A 23,750-nucleotide genomic window follows, 5' to 3' on the forward strand; every position below is an offset into this window, starting at 1 on the left:
TGTACCAGTTACATTGAATTTTACCCTCTGGGACAAGGATACCCGCAAACCCCAACCGCACCCTGGCCAATGCTATTCCAGCAGAGTAACATTAGAATGTTCTATTACATGTAAGTTAACCAAGGCAGAAGGCCCATCAACATGAAGTCTTCAGGGAGAGACAGGCCAGCGTGAGAGCCTTGGACTCACGAGAGATGTCTCTTATTTAGAGAGATGGCACAGAGCACCTTACGTAACCGTTCCTACCAAAGCGGAGCTTGGCGTGACACCTGACAGAGGCTTGCTCCTAAAAGAGTGTATTTAAATTTTTCATCAGGCTGCCTTTATAAAAAATTGAAACAGAATATTCTCCAAGTGAGGGAACAGTTTGCTAAAAAGAAGATTAAAATTTACAATTACCTTTTGAACCACCTTTTCAGGACTCTCTGCTTTCTGGGCCTGAAGTGTCAAGCAAGGGTTTGGCTTTGAAATTAGCAAGAATAATAGTGAATTTTTCCTGTAGCCCAAGAAGGAGGTTTTCACTTTGCCAGGCTTTTAATAATGGCAAGTTCCCATTATCAGAAGCCCTTGTCCTTCAGGCAATGGCAAAAAAATGTGCTAAAATGACCGTGGGCGCTTCACTTCTGGACTGACCATCAGCACGCCGTGTCAAAATGCCTTTTGTTTTCCTTCTCAAGGTGATTAGGCTGGTGAGGTGATGCAAGCAGAAGTACAGCAGAATCACCAAGCCGGGAGCCCATTCATTTCCCTCTGCTGCACTGCAGATTCTTTTCGACCCAACTCCCATGTCCTCAGTGACACCCTTTGAAACGGATGCAGTAATCCAAAGAACAGATGAGGAGATCCATTGCTTCCACAAATTAAATATTATAATTCTGTTGGTCTCCAATATTAAAATGTTTCAGTCCTGGGTGCTTTAGAGAGAAGGGGTTATTTCAGATGGTGGGAGCCTGCTGTGAATGCAGATGGAAATTTTATTGCTTGTCTAATGCTTGTCTATTTTAATAAAGAGAATTACAATGGCAGTGCAATTTCGCTCTATATGCCATGGGTTGCAATACTGAAGTAAAAGTAGCCCTCCATCCTGGAATCTTTTCTCTCTCTGTGTTGTTCAGTCTATTCTAACCCTGTCCCTGAAATTTATTTATCAAGAAGAGCACATTAGCTAAAAGAAGAGAAAAGAAAATCTCTAGGGGCAATATGGAATGCTCCTCTCTCTCTCTCTCCCCCTTCCCGTACCCCAGGGGAGAGAACAGAAGTACTCTTTGTCTGGTCACTATGAGAACCAAATGATAAAGCCTCACCTTTGAAGCAATGGTACATACTCATGGAGAAGAAATAGACGTGAAGAATATTTTACTTATTCTCCTATTACCCCACAGAGGCTGAGAGGATACCAAGGCAAACACTGCTTCTCTACATTTGGGGGGCGTTAACTGAGCTTGTCACCTTCATCCATGACATTTACCGATCATTCGTACTAAATTTCCATGGATGGATCATTTATCCCACCCCACACAAGGGTGTACACACCACACAAGGTTAAGGTAACAATCACAAAGCATTGCTGGCAATTTTTACCAGACTGGGAATTCAAACAGAGCCAGATTTTAAAATGCAATGAGAAATAAAATGCCTTGAAATCTTTTTGACAGTCTGGAAATGGACCTGCTCCTCTTCTAGTAACAACTGAACACTTAGGATGCTTGCAGGTGTTTTAGAAGCAATCCATTGAAATTCTATATGGCCAAGTTTTTGATCCTTATTCTTGGTCAATGCATGTACTTCTGGGTGATTCCCTAAGGGGGAAATATTCCTTAAAAAGAAAACATAATTTTAAAGATCCTTCTTTGATCTTTGATCAACAATGGTCCTGGAAATCCTAACACTGGCTGCTTCAAGTGGATGAGGGATGCTGACAGAGAAATGGCACTGAGGAACTTTCAGAGGCGATGAAATGGAACACTTACCTTGTTGGATGAATGGCTTAAACAACTCTGCATTTGTCAAAACTGAGTAAATATATACTTGGCATCACTGCATTTGACTCAAGTGAATTATAACTCGATTTAAAGAAATTCTCCTGGAAACATTAAAAAACCATAAGATTCTATGCACAGAGTTCCTTTCAGAATCTTCCAGACATACAATTGCAAGGCAAATCAGAAAGAACGCCTTTTGCTGCAAGTTCACACAAAAGCCGAGGCATTCCTGGTGCCACACGTCTGCTTTGCCGCCACAATTTACTAAGACGTTGCCATGAACGGTCTGCTGTTACGATGAAAGTAAATATCGCTGAGAATGCAATTAAAAGCGTTACATTAAATTGCAAGTTCAAGCTAAAATTCTGGGCTAGGCATTCCTGCCACGTTCCCCATTACGACATGAGGGACCTTGGGACTCCCCAGCCATATCTGAAGCAAATGTCCCAGCTGTGGTCTAGAGCACAAAACACTGAGGCTAGGAAGGCCTCTCTTCATGAACTATGTGTGTGCCTCATTTATGATAATTGGATAGTGAACCTCAAAGACAGATACATCAAGACACAATTATCCTAATAAAAAAGGACTCCTTTAGATTGTCAAGGGCCATCATGTATTTTGCAACATTCTATCCAGGGGAACTTCCTGTTTAACATAACTATCTATTACATTGAGCCATAGATATCTGTTTTATCTTTAAAAAAACAAACTGTGCACTGTTTTCTCTAATTTTATCTCTGTTGACTCTCAACTAAGCTAAACTCAGATTAGATGTCTGTTCATTTCTGCTAGAACTAGTAACTGCAAATACTGATATGCAGTTGTCAAGCTAATGAACTTAAAAATACAGATATACAAACAGACACAAACACAACCACACAAGAATTAGGAAAAAATTAATCTCATGAATTTGGGGGTAATGACATTCCTTACGGGTATGTGGGCTTTAATACTTAAGCAACATTTTTCATCAGAATACTATGTACATTTCCCAGAAGTGGTTTATAAAAGGTCAGCCGAGCACATTTAATTTTTTTTTTTTGCAGAAGTCTTTAAAATGCAGCTTCAAACTTGAACTATTCTTTCAGTAAAAGTAGCACATTTCAGAAAAGTTAAATCTAGTGCATGTTACTAGAATCAGTTTGGCAAACTTTCAGAGCACTCTTATTTTTCAAGGGAAATCAAGCCCATTTTTGTTAATGAACGTATTTGTTGGAAAAAACTGTTCTCCTATTAAATTGTTTTTCAAGATATTTTCTTTTTCATTTGTCTAAACTTCTGAAAATTAAACATTTAAAGATGTTTGTGAAAGAAATGGATTGATCATGTAGTTTATTGTGGGCGATTTTCTTCGATTTTTCTACTTCTTTTTAAAAAATCACTATAAATACATTGTTCGCAAAATGGAAGGATACATTAAAGCGTGTCACGGTTATAAAGAGTTTATTGTGAATATAACAAATACTTATAGTATATGGGTGAACATGAATATAACGTCACAGTTCTCACCATGAAGGCTGTCACAATCTAAAGTTAAGAAGCCTTTTCACTAGCATTTCTAAATTCATCATGTCCAGTGAATAACAGCCTAGACCAAAAGCAATGGCTTCAACATTTCTCAAAATAATTCAGTAATTATTCTCTAGGTTTCTAATTGATCAGCTGAGTGGATTTCTCTGCTCTCGGGTGGTCCAAGTACAGAACTTCAGTATCTCTGAGCTAATACTGAAAACCCAAGTTAAAAGTCCCCATACAATAACATTTTTTACTTTGCAAAGATAGTAACAGGTGACAGGAATAAGGGAAAGCAGGAAGAAGGGAGGGAGCACATCTTGTATAAATGTAAGCCAAACCCTCTGCATTCCCACACAGCTTGCGGGAATCTTAGTTCCCCGACCAGGGGATTGAACCCGGGCCCTCAGCAGTGAAAGCACAGAGTCCTAACCACTGGACCACCAGGGAAGTCCCTGTATGCCTTTCTTAATACAAGGTGTAACAGCCTCTCAGATGCCCACATCTGACATCTCCAACCCATCCTTCTTGGCTCCTTCCTTTCTTTTCCACCCCAATTAAGCCATCACGTCCGATCCATCCTACTTCTGAGAGTTTTTCTAGCTGTGCTCTCTCTACGTCATCTGCCCACACGTCTCAGTCTTCAGGACCCACTTCAACGGCTGCATCTCTCTGCCCTCTGTCCTGAGAGACCTGCCCCTTCCTATGACTTCCATTCACTTTATACATTTTCTATATCAACTATGAGACTATTTCAAGTCTTTTAAACTTGTCTCCCTTACGAAACTACGAGTTCCCAAAGAACTGGAAGCACGCCTTGTTTCTCTTTGTATTCCCAAGGCATATACATATTTGTTGAACTGAAATGTTTCTGAATGAAAACAATATGTATATTTCCCAGTCACCGGACTATAACAAATTACTTCAGAATTTTATTCTTTTTATGCCCTTATTAGTGGCTAATTTTTCTATCAGAATAATTCCACATGCCTTAGTTTCTAAGGAATCAGTTCATAAAAGTTAGTCTCTAAGAAGCCAAGTGTTTACCGATTAAATTGGTTTATCTGAAATATATGAAAAATCAACCTTTGATAAAGTTTACCACATTACACAATTTGTTCCTCTCTGGTATCCAACTGATAATGAAGTATTTCCATCTGTTCTAGCGCATTCTAGTAAATGCTTTTATGATAAAGAAGATAAGAAAAAACAAAATGGAAGGGCAGAAGCCAAGCAGAAAAAAGGAGAGAAAGAACCGTGCAGGACATATGGTTGGTACTTAATAATCACTTAGAAAATGATTACTAAGTATGAGGGATAAAGTAATGGGAGATATTACAATGGAAGATACAGAAGAGAAAGTATTAGAAGGAACAAAGCTTTTGCATCTTTATAAATCTATTTTTAGGTACTGTTTATAAGTGTTCCAACGTCTTCACAAATCAGCCAAATGTATACACTGCATTTCAATGCCAACCAGAAGGCCAGACTGAAAGTTAAGAAGGAAGGATAAAATCCATATGCAAAACGGAAACAGAGTTCCCATGAAAAGGGACTGAACAGGCTCTCAACTGTCTTCTCCCTAAAACGACTGTGACCTTGGCCCCTTTTACAAATTAGTGGCAACAGCTGAGGCCATGCTATATCAACGTATTATGAGCTGGACAATCCACATGCCAACCACTATGTCAATTCAGGGTACCACATGATTCCTAAGTGGGAATCCTTAGGATTCCTTAATGAATGAATCCACTTAATTCCTAAATGGGGAATTAGGGGGTCTTGCAACTGTCTCATGAGCACCGGCTAAAGGAACAAAGAACACTGAGCTGGGAGAGAAGAAGCAGCACCAACACGCCACTCTCTTCATCTCTGCAAAGAGCTGGCAGATGGGTGGACATAACAGGGTGCTAGATTTAGTCTCAAAATGAAAGTATATTCTACCATTTAGAACCGTCCGGAAACAGTGTGGGCTACGTTTAGAGGCAGGACGCCTGGACTCCCAGGCGATTCATACGCTGAGACTGACGGGCAGTTCATAGACTGTGTCGAGGAGAGGCGGGCTCTGCAGAGGGCAGCGCAGCGACCTCACAGGGTCCTCTCACCTCTAACGCGCCACAGCTCCGGACACACTGCGGGGACTTGCCACACTACTGCGCCCTTCAAAACCCATGTACGTGCCCTTGACGTAAGTCCTATAGGTTCAAATTTAGATTTCTACAGTAGCTCTTCATTGAATTGAAATGAAATGAAATCAGTCATTTACTTCTTCTAATGAAGTGACTGAATCATATATTTTAATCTACAGTCCAAAAAAGTCACTTCTAATCCATTATATATGATTTCCGTGATAGGTATGAAAATGGAGGCATGATAAATGAATTTTTAAACTCAGTACTTCATCTTGTTGTAAACAATCACGTTTGTTATCTTAATCATGTAGATCAGAGGAAAATGTGATTCTCCTACACATGTAACATTTTAGTTATGTCGATCCATAGCGGCCCCCATCTAAACATTTCCTAAAAAAGCAATGGTGGGCTTCCCTGGTGGCGCAATGGTTGAGGATCTGCCTGCCAATGCAGGGGACACGGGTTCGAGCCCTGGTCTGGGAAGATCCCACATGCCGCAGAGCAACTAGGCCCGTGAGCCACAACTACTGAGCCTGCGCATCTGGAGCCTGTGCTCCGCAACAAGAGAGGCCGCGACAGTGAGAGGCCCGCGCACCGCGATGAAGAGTGGCCTCCACTTGCCACAACTAGAGAAAGCCCCCGCACAGAAGCGAAGACCCAACACAGCCAAATAAATAAATAAATAAATAAATAAATAAATAAATAAATAAATAAATAAAAGCAGTGGTAGCTTCCCTCTGACTAGGATGTGAAACTCTAAACCGGAATTAAATTGAAAAGTAGTAAAGTTCTTTCTGTCTGCGTCCAATGCCCCATTACACGGTGGCAAGTGGCAACCAGGCCAGGGCTTCTCCAGGGATGAGACTGCTGGCAGGTTGGGGTGTCCTTCCCTGGGCTCAGGTGGGGGGAAGGAGGGGACAGCTTTGGCAAGTCAGAGTTGGGAACGCTCAGAACAAGAAGGTGAGTGCAACGCACGATCCAGGGAGTTAAAGAGGCAGAGAGAGAAAAGCCAAGCACAAGCAACTGGGTCCTAGATGAGACGTTATGTGATGAAAGCACGAGTTGTCTCCCAAAGCTCAATTTTATGTACTTTCCTATACTTGCTCTGGCATAGCATGTGGAATGGTCCACTGTGCTTAGACAATCGGGAAATGGTAGAAAATTCAGGAAGAAGTAATGCCCACTGATGACACTGGAAATTAAAAAATGGGAACGTGACTCCAGAGGAGAAAGTGATGTCATAATTATAGATGGAAGGCAAGACCCTCAGAGGAAGCAAGGCTGAGAGGGTTTTAGAGACAGGTGGCACCAAGGACTTCCCCCTTGCTCTACTATTAGACCCCCACCCCCTCCCCAGCCATGTTCTATCAATTCTAATACACCCTTGGGGAGACAGGCAGGGCTGTCCCAATTTCAGCACTGAAAGTCCTACACGCTGGGGAACCCCTTGGTCCTGGACAAAACAGGTTGGTTGGTCACACTATCCCAAGGTGAATGTGACATTGCCTCTTCTCTGACCAGTTAAGAGCCATGGGCCTAAAAACTTTCGACTGAAGGCTGGAGGAAGGGCACCGAGCCCTGGGCAGAGAGGTGTGTGGTCACTGTCATTTATTCATTTAACAGGACAGAGCCAAGGGGGCCTGGGGAGGACATGCTATCAATCAGTAATGATCTGGATCCAAGGAATTTGTAGTCCAGCAGGAGCATGAGAGAACGCTTGGAGCTGGGAAGGCTTCTCCATAGCACTGGGCCACGGGCCTCGATATAAAATGCAAGGGAAAAGCAGCTCAAGTTGCAAACTTACGGGCCTTGCCAAGATTCAAAATCAAGACTTGTAACTTTTCATCGAGAGGTATTCATTTACGAAAGACTGTAATTCCATGGAGAGTACCTTAAGTTTCCTAAGAGGTACAAAGAGTTGTAATAGTTAAGAGGAAAGAGATGACTTCCAGCTGGTGAACCAGTGTCCCAGGAAGAAGGTGGGATTGGAGATGAGCCCTAGCAGTCGGAAGGGGAAGGGGGGAAGGAGATATTGCAGGCAGAGCGACATGAAGATCAGGGGTGGGAAAGTAGGAGCAAGCTCTGGGAAGGGGGAAAGGTAGAGTCATTCCAACTAGAACTAGGCTCAACTAGTGGATCTGTGGAAAACGACGCTGCAAATGCTGGCTCTGGTTTGAGAACGGAGGACCCTGAATGTGAGGCTAAGGAACCACCAGAAACAAGAAGAGCCGAAAATGAGAACACTGCGGCTTCAGGAAAAGATGAAGCTGTACTGTCCTTCGTGCCATTTTTCATAATAACAAAAATTGAAATGAACTTCAATATATTAAAAAAAGAGATTAGTTGGATACAATTTGGTACATCCATTAAGTAGGATACTATATAGATCCACTGAAAGCCTTACAGAAATACATTGATTGACATGAACATACGTTCATATTGTATCGTTCAGAGAGAAAAAATGAGGTCACAAAATAGGAGACACCGCTATTGCCTCATTTCTATTAATTCTGGGGAAAAAGGGCAAGAGAAGGAAAGGAAGAAAAGGGAAAGAAAGAGGAAAGAAGACACTAAGTACATCCACGCACAGAAAAAAGACTGGGAAGACATATTTCAAAAAGGTCACAGTAATGCCCTCAGGGTGACCTTGGCCTCCCAGCGTGGAATGTCGTGTTTACAATGGACAGCGATGATTTACACGGTGAGAATAACTAAGTAAGAGGGCTCACAGAATGTCCTAGGAGATGACAAGTAATACAGCAGGGAGTAAAAGTGGCACAACAGGTATTAAATACTGTCTAAGGCTCTCAAAGAAGTCTTCTGCGATTGGACAGTAATATTTAGCAAGACACCCTGTCTGTCCGTGATTTGCCTACGTCTCTGTCTCTGTCCCTGGGAAACGTGTATCAGAGACAGGCTCTGACACACTTAGAGGAGAGTTGCTAAAACTGAACTTGCGCTGGCTGCTTTCCTCCAGGTGGATTTCATTCCGGGAGCCAAGGAGCAGCTGCCAGTGTGAGACCTTTAACGGGAAGGCAAAGGTAAACCCGTGAAGGCCGACCCAGGGAAAAGGACTGGATTCTCACTCAGCCTGGAAAGTCCACCAAGCAGATGGAGACACCTGCGTTGGATGTTGGGTGCCCCGTGCTGAGTGATCTTGGGAAAGCCCTGCACCTCCCAAGGACCCCAGCGTCCCACACCACCTTCAGTGACCACCTTCAATGCTCTAGCCACAAACCACATTTCTTCCTAATGGAAACTAATGAAATCTGGCTCCGGGTTTAACTGTCCTCTGTGGAATCTATCTACCTATGGAATGAATATATATATATATATACATATATATATATATATATATATATGTATACATATATATATATATGTATATATATATGTATGAAATGTATACGTATAGAGAGAATATATAATATAGATGTAAATATAAAATTATTATTACATTTTTTTTTTTTTAAAGAATTTTCTTATTTATTTATTTATTTATTTATTTATTTATTTATTTATTTTTGGCTGTGTTGGGTCTTCGGTTCGTGCGAGGGCTTTCCCCAGCTGCGGCAAGCGGGGGCCACTCTTCATCGCGGTGCGGGGACCGCTCCTCATCGCGGTGCGCGGGCCTCTCTCTATCGCGGCCCCTCCCGTCGCGGGGCACAGGCTCCAGACGCGCAGGCTCAGCAACCGTGGCTCACGGGCCCAGCCGCTCCGCGGCATGCGGGATCCTCCCAGACCAGGGCTCGAACCCGTGTCCCCTGCATTAGCAGGCAGATTCTCAACCACTGCGCCACCAGGGAAGCCTTATTATTACATTTTATATAAATATCTATTTTTTCTCTACATACACATATACTCTTTATTTTTTACCCCCTGCTTTATAATTAACTTCAGCAAACTTAAGTTCCCCATTTTAACTGACAACTCTCACTAAATATGCTCAGGATAGAACAAGACTCTCCTTTCTTCCAAGTGGACCAGGGAAAGAGGAAAGGAGTGGGGAAGTGGGAGGAATGAACATCCATTGAATCACTGCTCTGTGCCAGATACTTCATGATCAATTTAATTTTGTCTTCATAACCTCTCTTTGCAGTAGGTGTTATTAAGGAAGAGGGCACGGAGGCCCAGAGAGGTTAAGTAACCGCCTTGAGACTACTCAGCAAAGAAGTGACAGTGGTGAGATTCAAATCCAAGCCTGTGTGACTCCACAGCTCACAACCAGACCATTCGCTCTTTCCACAGAAAATCAGTTTTTCTATTATTTCAGGGATCCCCAGCAGCACTTAAAAAAAAAAAAAAGAGGCTGGATTAAGCGCTATAGGCAGACACAGCACAGATCGTATTAATAATTTAGGTTCCGCTAAAACTGAAATGAAGCTCTGGGAAAGCAGGTCAAAGCCGAGAATGCCGAATGCACCTAAGAACTCTCCCTTCCTGACACTGCAAACCAAATCCTAACTAATCCACCAGAAAATAAAAAGATCATGCTTATCAAATGCCAAATGGAGGGCTACATAATTATTTTAATCTTATCCCATAGAAAATCCACTAAAACATGTTATGTAAAATCAAATGACAACCAGCCAGTGAAGACAGGGCTCCTAGATGGAAAGCTCGGAAAAAGACCAGGATCTGGACCCACACACAGTGGAGCACGAGAAAGCCCGGCTGTCTTAACCACGCCAAATGTCTGCAGAAGATCACCACCAGGGCTCACGTTAACCAGGTCATAACACAGTCACCAGGGAAAATACCTATTTTCAATGTATTCGTGGTCACCCTCAAAGATCCAATTTCAGCTAAGACAAGGCACCATCAAAACCTTTTGAAACGAATCACAGACTGGAAATGAGGATGATCGGGGTCACTAATCCTACACTAATGAAGACAAGTGAATATGTGGATTTCATATGCCTGAATTACCAGGATTAATACATTAATTCCATTTGGAATGAATGTGGATGGAATAAATGTGCCTAACGAAACCATTTATTTTTAGATGGCAAAGAACGACGCTAGCTGAAGAGGCCTAGTAAAGCGGGGATCGTTAACGCTGGCCATTCTTCAAAGGGAAGAAATTAATTGCATTCAGCATTTTTAAACATCAATACGGTTATCTTCCTGTTACTTAAGGGTGGGCAAATATATTTTGAGTGTTGACAGAGCTAAGTCAATATACTCATGATGTTGCTGAATTAGGCGGCCGTGACCAAGCCACTTGCACACAGGGACAGCAGGTCTTCCCAGGAGAGGGAGGGAGCAGTGGGCAGTGTGGGGTTCAGTGACCTCAGAACCTTCCAGCACATCCTCTCTCCTTCACCTCTCAGCAGCCAGGTAGCAGGAATGTAGCCGGGAATTATGAGACTGGACGTGATGGGGATTTACTAATAGAAAACAAAATGCACTGTTCAAGGTTATGGCTTGGACAAATGTTGCTTCCCCGGACTATTGGAAATCCATGGTGAGAATGTCAGTTATGATCTCTTTGTACCTGATTCATAATTGCTGTGCTTTGCAATAATACTTAAAGTCCCTGTGTAACATTGGAAGGTAAAAACATAGAACTTAAGTCATGCATCATTATTTAAAAAGCACTTCTTCTTTTTTTTTTTTGTAAATATCCAAAAAAAAAATTATCTTTATTATCCACCCCTAATCCCTTAGCAAACTTGCACTTAAATACCTATTTACTCTTTTTTTTGTAATTTATTTATTTTTTTATTTTTTTTCACACACACACACTGTATTTTATTTTTACAAGAGATAAATAGACTGACACTTCTTATCTAGTACTTATCACATAAAACAAATGAATGATAACATTGGTGACAGGGAGGCATAAAAATGATTTAGAAACTGATTAGAAAATAAAATAACGGAAAATGAAAGTAAAAGACTTCTCCAAATGCAAGAAGATTATATGACCGGTGAATAATCTGTAGGCAGAACAGTGAAATAGGGGTGGGGGAAGGCTTTCGAGTCTGACAGCCATGGTTCAAGTTCTGCCTCTCCTTTTTGCTGTTACTTATAAATTCAGTGTCTGAGCCTCATTCTCCTGATTTGCAAAATGAGAATAAAGCCACCTAACTCAGAGGGTTCATGTAGGTATTAACAGAGATAACAGCATTTGGCACCTACCAATTATTTTACTGTAAATGGAAACTAACTTTTTTTTTTGCTTTCTAAACTTCTTATTTTATATTGGAGTATAGCCGATTAACAATGTTGTTATAGTTTCAGTTGCACAGCAAAGTGACTCAGCCCTACATATGCGTGTATCCATTCTCCTCCAAACTCCCGTCCCATCCAGGGTGCCACATAGCATTGAGCAGAGGTCCCTGTGCTATGCAGTAGGACCTCGTTGGAACCTAACTTTTGCTAGCGAGTTTCCTGTTGATTCACTCTGAGGCTGGCTAGTAAAGCCTAAAATCATCTATTCTAACTAATAAAATTTTTGGAGACTCCAATTTCTACCAACTCCCCTCCCCAAATTAAAGTTTTTTACCCATTGTTCTTATTGTCAAGGACAAAAAGGAGTATCACTTCATAAGGCCTAAGAGATCTTTTCTATGCTGATGATGACAAAAGAATCTGGCAAAGCAATGGTGACTCAAATTCTAACATTTTGTCTATGTCATCAGCTGAAGTAGATTTTTGATGTTGGTGTTAATTCCTTACCATCCTACAAACCGTATTTTAATTTTTAATCTAGGCTCTGAAAATCCATCTGTTTTGAGGCCCTGAGTGGGTTATTTAAAACCAGCTTCTTCCACAGTTTTCTTATTAAAAAATGATAAGCATGAAATGGAAGGCATCAGCAAACACGTGGGAATATACTCATTTCAAAACCCAAGAAATTAGCCAGCACAAAATGATTTCACCGTTTATCTTGGAAAATACCAACATTTGGGAATTAATTATTTTTACATTACTTTATTGTACCATTAGCACGATGATGATTTTTTTAAGGTAGGATGCATTTCAAGTAAATGTGTGAAGTGAAAGTGGTTTGAAGTTATGTAAATTGATTTATCACTTTCAATATTACCACCCTCCCATGCTCCATGCCCCATTTTGTACTTTTCTTTTGGTGGGGGAAGAGATAAATCACAAGAAGCATCCTATTAGGAATTTTCTAGGGGGCAGAAACCCCAGCAAGGCATTCCATAGTCCAGGAAAGATTGATTTCAGTATTCTGGGAAAATTGCGATCAGGCTGATCTGGGTTTGAACTCTAGCTTTATACTTGCTAATTGTGCAAGCCTGGGCTTGCTGAAACTTTCAGAGTGTAACTCCCCTAATACAGAGAATGAGGATAATACCACCCATGCATGAGGATTCAATATGATACTCAAAGCACTTGATAGACTGCCCGGCCCACGGTAGTTCCCCAATGAATTATAGCTCGATAAAGGAAAGAAAGGCTAAATTATGTTCCATATACTTTTGCTGTGGCGTATCTCACTATACAGTCCTCGTCAAAAAGTGAAAAAATCACATAGAGTCTTTAATAAAGATGTCTTAGGAGAGAAGTCCAGGTTTCAGGTTCGGTTTTACTGTTTGGTTTAGGGTGAAGGAGAGAGTTTAAACACACAGGTAATTCTAAGTGGCAGATACTGAAGTGGGCCATTCTGGTCCAAGGCAGGGTAACATGCTGTGTCTGACTGAAAATGGTAGAGGCCCTTCCCGGTGGCAGTGTGAGAAAGCAGGGAGAAGAGAATGTGCTGGTAAAGGAAGACAGTCCACAGGCCACTTTGGGTGCTGAAACCAGGTATAAAAGTTGATAACTTTATACTGGCCAGATTATCCACTCTTCCTTCGGTCCCCAACTATCCTGCAACTCTCTTTAATGGCCATGCTCCCTAAAAGGGGTGATAATTTACTTGGTAATGAAATACAGTATATGTATCTTATAGACATACTGTACAGGTAACATTTTGTTTCTTCTCATTAATTATAATGTATAAACTCTCCAGTGAAGATTGTTTCATTCAGCCCAATTAAGTACTTTCCCTCTATAAATATTTCAACCTTCATGCCCAAATCTGCAAAATAAAGTTCATTTGCTAAAAGAATTATCTGATACCTTTATCTGAACATGTGGTTCTTAAGCTTTCTTTAATGTCTACCTAGGCTATCATTTAACTACTGAGAGAAGCTAATTAATAATAGTGTTAATGAATGGAAAATGTATTTAACATATGAGTCTTTGGGAGGATTTCTCAAAATGACAGATGTCAATTCCCTGAGGGCTACAGAAAAGTTTGCAAAGAGCTGAACTGCAGGACTCAAATGACTGTTTGAGGATACAAGTCTATGAGTAAAAGTTCATTCATCAAATAATTTGAGTACTTCCTGGGTGTAAAACTTCTTCAAAACATTCCTTTTTTTCCCCTCAGTTCCTCTGCCCCCTTCTTGGCTACAGTCACTGGATTACATTTGAGAGCCCACACTATAAGGGAAGCTAGGAGACCTTGTAAGGGCTCCCTTTATGCCAGGAACTTGGCAAAACGCCTTTACGGTATTTCTACTCTTAATGATATGTATGCAAGTAAAGGATTAATAGCCCCATTTGACCAAGGTGGAAACTGAAGCCCAAAGAAATTTAGTTTAAGGCCACACAGCTAATCAGAAGTGGCTGCCATATGAACTCACATCTAGCCCCAAAGCACATTCTTGCCAGAACCATGAATTGTAGTACTTAGCCCTCTCCCCACATCTTTCTCCTTATTGCTTGCCTACTTTGTTTTTAATCCTCTACTAAACAAAATTGACCATTTACCTCTTCCACTGTCTAGAGTTCTTAGAAAATTATATTTCATTGGGATAAGATAATGCTGTTTATATTAACATCACAAGGGTCTTGGGCATCTACATGTAAATTATAAATGTTTCCGTGTCACTGACTTCCAGTCACTAGAAAATCTTGGGCTTCTTTCCATCCAACCCTCTCTAGCCAACTCCTCTCTCCCAGTTCTTTTCCACGCGGTCCGCACATCCTTCTCATATGGTGATGGTGCTAGTTGCCTTTTGTTCTGCCTAAAGGCAAGCCCCAGAGCTGGCAGATATGAACATTAGTCTCTACCCATTCTCATGGGCTTCATCTAAATTCAAACAGAACTGGTGATATGATACTCATTAGTGGAAGGCCACCTATGACTGAGAAATAATTCACTGGAACCAACTAAATCTAAATTGAAATCTACACATTTTATAGGCAGCTCCTACATTTGGCAATGATAGACTGTTCTAGTTCATGACACCACTTTGGGTCCAGGAAAGCATAATCTTGAGTGAATGGGATAAGCGCCAGAAAAATGTGATTTATATGTAAAAGATTCAAGCTTGATTTCCATTGCTTTGTTTTCAACTCTTCTGCTTTTCATTTGTACAAACTAGAAACAACAATTTGGGTAAAATTAGAGCAGACTGCTTCTTTCCAAATGTTACCTTTCTATAGAAATATCTCTAGAATAAAGTTTGGATTGTGTAACTGACAGTGTAACATTGTATTTAGACATTCTCTTTCAATATTTAACCTATATATTAGTCAATAGGTATAAGCTAATGATTCTATTTTTTTTTCAGTGACTGAATTTCCCTTAAAAATTCTTTTAAATGTAGAATTACACTAACTTAAGTGTCATGGTTTACACAATATTTAGACTTTGCAGTTAAATTTAAATGATTAATTTATAAAAATCCCAATTACTAAGTAACTTAACTTTTAACATTTCAAAGGTGATAACTCTTCTCTTGACATAAGAATTCACCATAGGGGCTTCCCTGGTGGCGCAGTGGTTGAGAATCTGCCTGCCAATGCAGGGGACACGGGTTCGAGCCCTGGTCTGGGAAGATCCCACATGCCGCGGAGCAACTGGGCCTGTGAGCCACAACTACTGAGCCTGCGCGTCTGGAGCCTGTGCTCCGCAGCAAGAGAGGCCGCGACAGTGAGAGGCCCGTGCACCGCGATGAAGAATGGTCCCCCCCGCTCGCCGCAACTAGAGAAAGCCCTCGGACAGAAACAAAGACCCAACACAGCCATAAATTAATTAATTAATTAATTAAAAAAAAAAAAAAAAGAATTCACCATAGATGTCTATTAATAAGAACCTCCCTTAAAAAAATCTCTTCTGTAGATGTTCCGATGGGCCAAGCAAGGGACTTACAACCACAGAGACCTTGGCCTTAAGCCCAGCTATTTCTGTAACTGAGGCAAGTTACATAACAAACTTAAGCTTAGGCTAATACCTCTGTACATGTGGATAACATTATGGAATAGTGTTGACATGAATTCAAATAAGATGAGGAATGCAAAAGGCACTCAGCGCACTGGAGGCCCACTAAAAAATACTCATTTTCTAATTCAGTTCTTCACCCCGACCTGTGTAGAGTAATACAAGCAGAATCCCAAAGACAGCAAGTAGATGGACCTACAGCTTCCATCCTTTATCTTGCCAGTTCCCCATACAGTGACAGGCACAATGGAGGTGCACAACACATTTGTATTAAATGAACAGATGCAGGTAAAATGGGATATGATTAATGCAAACTTTTCTTATAACTGTAAAGAACTTAAAACACTGCCAAATCCTTATTTTCCTCAAGCATACCTATGAAAAGGTAACACTTTTCCATACTGAAATTCAATAAAACACACATACACCCACAATAATATACCATCATGCCAAAGGAAAATTAAAAGACAGAAAAGATCAAGGGCCTGGAGAGTGAGGAAGAAACAGTTCAATTGCTGCAGTATGTTGGCGACAAAACTAACAAAAAGAACTTTAAAATAACATATTTGGGCATTAATAAATGTAGAATTTATCCCTAACATGATCCTGTGCTGGTTAGAAAGGTAATTGATCAAGAGCAAGACAGTGTTTTAAGTTTTTTGGCTTTATTGGGGAGGAGTATTATATACATTTATTCTGTAGTACTAGGTTATAAGCAATAATTTTGAAGCCATAATTAATCACATTAGGATACACTGCTATAAAATCATTCCTGATCTATGTTCGGTATAAAGGTATGAGCTATTTTGGCTCTAATCTAATAGCGTTAAGTTTTTGTTTGTTTGTTTTTTAACGAACAGATGACTTTACTGAGGAAAAAAAATGTACCATGATGGTAACAGAGTACAGAGAACCAATCGGCTGACAAGTCTTAACTGAACTGCCTCCCGACGCCTAAATCTCTGGCACACCAAAGGACAAAGGTTTACAGCCTTCCCTGTGAGTGAGCTAAGCCTCCTTCCATCCATCCTTTTCCAAATGGGGAAGAGTGAAGACAGGGCAGCAGCCGGATGTGCTCCTATAGGGAGCCTACCTGCCCCGCTTCAGTGAGTTGACTTGCTGGCACAACCCTTCTTGAAGCCTCAGGTTGGAAACAGTCCATTCATTCTTCTGTTTATGTGTCTGTTCATTATGAACAGACACAGCAACTACCACTCTATGACTCTTACTTTGTGCCAAGCACTGTTCCACTACTAATTCACTGACATCTTATTACAACCCTGTGGCTGAGTACATACTATTATTGTTTTCATTTTGCAGGCGAAGAGACTAAGGCATCGAAAGGTTAAATAAATCCCCCAAGAACACAGCGGCTAAGTGGTAGCACCAGCACGTGAGCTCAGTCTGACTCTGCAGTCCCTGTTCCGAAGCATGAGACTTACTGCCTCTCCTCCACCCATCCGTCCTGCCAGCCACCCAGTCACCTTTCTCCCTCCCTCCCTTCCCTTCCCCCCACTCTCTCACTGAACCACCTACTCTGCAAGCCTCAGTTTGGTAGTAGGTGAGTATGATACCCCCTCTGCCCTCTAGGAGCTCATAGTTTCCCGGGTAGGACACACATGTAAACACATAATTACAGTGCAGAGTGTCAAGTATGTTGAGAGAGAAATCGGGCTCCCTAGATGTCTGGAGTCTATGGACTTAGCAAAGCAGGAAACAGACTAGGTTCCCTTTGTCCCCAAAAGGTCCATACAATCCTCTTCCCCAAAGTCCAGGTGCTGCAGTAAATGCCTCACCCTGCCTGTCATCCACATCACGGGTGCCACAGGTACCTAGGTAACCAGGCATGGGAGAGCCTGTAAAATGTCAGGAAGCACCGAGCTTCTGTGGCAAGAGATCACACTCAATAGTTCAGGTCTCCCGAAATCTGTTCTCAAATCCTTCAGTTGCTTTAACTCTTAAAGAGACGGAGAGAGTTTCATTACAATAAACCCAGACTGACAGATTCCAAAGTCCTATGACCCAAGTTTAAGTCTAGGTCCTCCAGTTACTAGTCATATGACCTCAGGCAAGTTATTTAGTCTCTTTAAGCCTTGGTTTTAGCTATGAAAAAAATACCTGCCTCATAGAAAAGTTGTGAGAAAAAAATAGGATAATCCATGAGACTCACTCTGCACACTGCCTGGTATACAGCAAGCACCTAAGACACTGTTGTGTTATTACAGCAACACGTCTTTGGGGATTTGATATCCTGCTGTTGGTAATTTTTCACTTTATTTTTCAAAATTAAAAAAAAGAAATTCCTAAGGTAAAACATTAAAATCTATTTCAGAGGGTAAGAAAAAGAGACTCACTATGATACTGGATTACTTAGCGATACAAAGCCTGTTATTCAAGGTTCCAGATGTTTAGAAAATAGCTTATCTTTTAGAAGATTCTCTGACTCAAGCCCACTTTGATGTGTAGCTGTGAAAATATTAACTACATACACTGTATAGTGTAGTAGTTAAGAACACAAGCCAGAGAGTTAGGCTACCCAAATTGCAATCTCAGCTCTATCATGAATTAGTGTGGAGACTTTGAGGGAACAGCTTAAAGGCTCATGCCTCAGTTTTCTCATCTGTAAAATGGGGATAATAGAAATACTTTCTTCTCAGGGTTGTTGTGAAGATTAAATGAGCCTCTACCTAAAAAAGCAATTTAACACCCTACCTGGTGTTTTTTTTAAGAGGTCAAGAAATGTCCTGGGAGAAAAGAAATGAATCTGGGAAATTTAATTCTTCGCCTTCCGCTTCAAGCCAGAAACTTGGCAGTTACCCTAGAATCCGATCTCTCCCTCTCACATCCTACACACAACCCACTGCCAAGTTCTACTGAGTCTTCCTCTAAATATCTCTCGTATGCAACACCCGCTTCTCCACTGGCATCGTCTCTGCCCTGGTTCAGACCCTCAGCATCTCTCATGGTGCTTCCTGACGGCTCTCCCAGCTGCTGTCTACAACACTGATGCTTGAGGGATGGTTGTAAACTCAGAAAATTCTTCGGTCTCCTCTCCCTACCATCACCACCAAAGGTGACTTAAGTCCCTCTCTCCTTTGAGCAGGTTAATTTCCAATCCCGTAAGATGGCATACAAAGACTTTCGTGATCTGGCCCCTGACTACTTTTCCAGCCATTTTTCCTGCCATATACTCATGTCCCCTTTTCTCCAAAATACCGTTCGTTTCTCACACACCTGAATGTTCTCTCATGCTGGAACAACTGTGGGCCTGGGATTCCTGTCCTTCTCCTTGGCTATCTCACTCACTCCTCCTCCAAGGTTCAGCTATGCTGAGAACCTTCTGTGAGCCCATTCGAGTGGAACTGGGGGTCTTGCTGTGGCTCTTTATTTGTAGGGGATTTCATGGTGCTCTTCTCTTCCTCCCCCCTCTGCAGGGAGCTACCGTACAGTGGCCACTCTGCCTTGCTTAGCTTTGTCTCCAATGGGGAATGCAATACCTGATGCCAGAAATCACTCAGTAAATATTTACTGAATGCATGCATGAATGCAAAAATGAAGCAGTGAATAGTCACTCCTGCTTTGCCACGGAATAGCTGTATGAGTTTGACACCAATAATCAGAAAGGATATTAATCATAAAATTAATTGCCACTTTATCCTAGTATACTCCTGTGTCAGTCATATAGAGAGAGAAGGGAATTCCATAAATGTTTCCTTTTCTTAGTATAAATTTTCATGGGTCACCTCAAAGTTGTTGCTTTTTGTTTTTTTTTTTTGACAGGACGTATTAAGTGCATACAAACAGACATTAAAAATATTGAATAAATAAAGGTCAGTTCTCCTAATACTCCTCAAATTGAAATGTATTTCATAGCTTATGTGGAGAGACGGCAAACCACGTAGGTAATATGGCAACAGAAGCCAACAGCAACAAGGAAAGTGTGGGGCTGAAGAGCGTTTGTGATTCTAACCCTTGTGGGTTCATGGTGGCTTGGACCCCCTACAGACCACCACCTGTGGGCCAGGCACCTGCTGGGTGCAGGAGATACAGAGTTCCTCCCTGCAAGTTGCTTAGTGAGGGCATGGATCCAATACAGACCCACCCAAACGTGCTGTCTACCTTTGTCATGCCTCCCACTTGCTGCCAAACTAAGCCCATCAGGAGAGAAGGAGAATGAAGGGGAAAATATAGCAGCAGGGGAGAGCAATGGGAAGTGTGCGTAAGGAACTTTTACACTAGATACTCATTGAAACTTTTTTTTTTTTTTGCTTAAAGTCAGAAAACTTGATGATAAGATGATTAAGGGTTCATCTATCTAGACGAATTTCCTTTTAACAAACAGGAAGATTTTCTTTTTTCTTGACACGAAAGTTGTGGGGCCAAGAAGAAAATATATCATTATTAAAATTCAACTAATTATAAATTCCTAGACGTTTCCTACTTTTTGACAGCTAATCACTTATTCGTGGTTATCAATATTCAAAATATCCAAATGTGCAACTCACTGGGTTTAAAAAAACTGATGAAACCTGAATCCTATGTTCGTTTGACACGTGTATTATGATTCGATTATAATGCTTAGTAACGTCCCGTACTGTATGATTCTGTGTCAGAGAGAAATAATCAAGAAAGGTTCATCTTCGGCTTGCTCAAACCTGAATTGCGGGGGCACCATGAGTCAAATTCCTTATTTTATAAACTAGATACTCCTTAAGTTTTTCTTTTGTGTTTGGTGATTTTATGAGAGTGCCCACTATTCCTTTATGTAATTAGAAGATCCTAGAGTCTATTTCTGCATATGAGCAAGAGCGGTGATTCCCATAGCAACCCACAACATATTTAAAAGCAGCTTTTCCAACTGACATGGGGCTGACAACATGGAACAAAGTAGCCCAGAAGCCTGAATTAGGATTTTAGGAAAAGGTAGGAAAAAGAAACTCAAAGCTGAAACAATTCACTTTGTTGAAGAGAGTAAGTGTTACATATGCTATGTCACTGGAAGGCGATCTAGATCGTGTCTTCAAAGTCGTTTAATCTTAACTTTGCAAATTAGAAGTAGTCCATGCGATCATTTGACTATGAATATTAAACCTTCTGTAATACAGGTACCTTTGATAGGGAATATACACACTATATTGTGTTATGAATTAACAAGCACAACAGCAATGAAAGCGTTATCCACGAGCCCCTTTCTGGATCTCCTCTGTGAGTGCCCCGAGAACAAAACATTTAAATCTGCCTGCACATTGACAATAGCGATATTGATATTTCTCCATGTTCCCTTCTGGTTGCTAAGAGATTTACATTGGACAGACTCTGTTGTACTCATAACAAAGCATTTTGGTCCACAAAGCATTTGCTTCAGCTCCGTGACCCCAGAAACTCCCTTTGCCTCACCCCTTCCCTCTTTTGCTTCCAAGTCAAACAGGGGACGAGGCACAAGCATAGGACCTGTCATTGCTCCCACAGGAAACTGCTGTCCATAAGCCTGGCTTGGCTAATAACTCTTAAGTACAGTATTGACATTAATGATGAAACTGTATCTTTATACAGATTTATGTTCCTGTCCTCGTGTTTCTCAGAAGCTAGTTTACCATGGAGTTGGGGCGGGGGGGGGAGATGTGCACAGAAGGCTCAAAACTACAGTGACCAACCCACAGACAAACCTAACTTCAGTAAAATTAGACCAGAACCTAGCAAACCATGGCAATCTCACAACAGCTCTGCTGTGCGAGGCTTTGAAATACACTTGCGGAGAATTTCCTAACTTAAGCTTGTACTTCCATGAAAATATGTTCAAGAAGTTTATTTACAAGAATCCTGAAGCAGGAACCATCTATATTTAACATCTTGCAGCAGAACCACTGCAGCCCTCCAAACTCAGTCTCAGAAAGTCTGCCAGGTAACAAAAGGCAGAGAGGCTTCTTCTCTAGATCCTCACTTGGAAGAAAATGGCAAAGGCACCGAAAATATTCATGCTCACTCCTGAAAAAAGGTGCATGTGGCAGATGAAATCTGCATGTCATTTGCAAAGCACAGGCATCACTGCTCAAAGCAAATTAAGATAATCTTTCCTTTGGGAACTCTCACAAAGAGACACAAAAATGTTTTATGACCTGACTTCCATATTCAGATCACAGAGTTTTAGTCAATTTTTATTAATTGTCAAGGAAGAAAAGTGCTTTGGGGCCTCACTCCCCCGGTCGCTTTCTAGGAGTCATATTTAAGGGCACAGCCACCAAACAGTAAGTACTCCCAGGCTGTAATAAAACACAACTGACCTAGAATAGTCCTCCTATTTGCTCCCTTGCATTAGAACATCAATAGGGGAGGATCAATGCCCATGCTTTGATCTAAAGCAATCACTGTTGAAGGCTGCAAGTCCCTGCCATGTCACGGGAATTCCTGCATTCAGGATAATCACTCTCAGCCAGAAGAGAAAGACCAACCTCTCTGGTTTTAGCTGTATTTAACAAAAGAAAGTTATTTCCAGCAGTTTATTTCCATTGCACAACCAACCTAAAAGTACCTTACAGAAACGAGAGGCAGAAGGAAAGAAGAAACAAACAAACCAACCAAAAAAAACAAAGCAGGAAATGACTTTTCTGCTACATCTTTAAGGTCAGAGATCTGCCTGAGAAATGCACACATGTGACACAGTTCTAGCACAAAAGCTCCTTTTCCACGAGACAGAACAGTAAGAAGGAAAAAGGCTGGTTCTCCAGCCTCTCCCTCAATCCTAAGTCACCGCAGTGCATTTCACCTTGACCAGGCTGGAAAGAAACTCCTTTTAACTCCCTTGCAACTCCTTTCAGTGTCATGGAAGCATGCCCATGCCCATGTGAAATGCAAGCCTTCCGCATGGGCACTGCAATCAGCCGCACACAGGGTAAAATCTTCCCTTGCCTTTGCCCATCCTACACCGGTCGTCCACCATAGGGTTTCTATCATCTGTTCCCAATTTACACACCCAACTTACACACCCAATTTACACTCTACACAGCATGTAAAAATAGCCCCGAATGCTTCTAACGGATGCCAAGAGGAGATTAAAACAAAAAGAATCCAGGCAAGATCTAGGCGCTGGCATACATAGCTACCTTTTTCTTCCGATCCCGGGACCGTTTGCGGTGTTTCCTTTTTTTCTCAGTCTCTTCTTCAGCATTGATTTCCAAATCCCTGTTTTTCTTTAATTGTGAGGCTGCATGAGCCATAATGCATTGAAAAGGATCCTCTCAAGCACGCAGGGCTTCCTGGTAGAAGGTGATATCTTTAGGCACCTTTAATCAGGCTTCCAGCAGCATTTCAATCAGTGGAGAGAAACCTTGGACCCGAAGCAGGAAGACATTCAAAATGCCAAGATGCTGGGGAAGCTGAAGCCTTAAAAACCCCAACGGCGGTCTCCAGACTTCATCCTACACCTCCCTCTACCTGAACCTTTACACGAGGGTGCAGCCATCGTAATGCATTTAGCGTAGTGAAAAAGACAGCTGGGACAGAGGAAGCTGTATTATGGCTGTATCCCCTGCCACCAGCTGGAAGTGTCTAAGTGATTCCTCGGAAGGGGGAATGCTGCAAAGGAGGCTTCTCCGAAGGGAAAAAATCAAGTCACCACACATGCAGGAGCAAAAATCCAGCACTAATTCTGAAAACCTATTTCAGAATCCTTCGAAAAAAAGACAGGGCTGCAATTTATACATCACCACTAGGTCTGCACAGAGCAGAATTTAACCCATAACAGAATGGAGCAGTTCCTCCTTTAGTGTAACTGCTGATGGTGACAAAATATATAAAATAAGATTTTACAGAAGGCACTCGATTTTGCTATGGAGCTACTGACTGCATGATGGGGAAAACAATGCATGCATTGCCCGTCTCAAC

At 41.5% G+C, this 23,750-nt stretch overlaps 1 protein-coding gene across 1 annotated transcript in view; it reads right to left on the minus strand.

The window, feature by feature from the left end:
* ANK3 (ankyrin 3) overlaps positions 1 to 23,505 on the minus strand; it is a 299,966-nt gene extending 276,461 nt beyond the window's left edge. The window contains exon 1 of the mRNA XM_057530616.1: positions 22,970 to 23,505. Within this exon, the coding sequence (XP_057386599.1) occupies positions 22,970 to 23,083 (114 nt within the window). The 5' untranslated portion in view covers positions 23,084 to 23,505. The remainder of the gene's footprint in view (positions 1 to 22,969) is intronic.
* Positions 23,506 to 23,750: the final 245 nt, after the last annotated feature.

Source organism: Balaenoptera acutorostrata, chromosome 16 (genome assembly GCF_949987535.1).
Source record: "Balaenoptera acutorostrata chromosome 16, mBalAcu1.1, whole genome shotgun sequence".
NCBI classification, from domain to species: Eukaryota; Metazoa; Chordata; class Mammalia; order Artiodactyla; family Balaenopteridae; genus Balaenoptera; species Balaenoptera acutorostrata.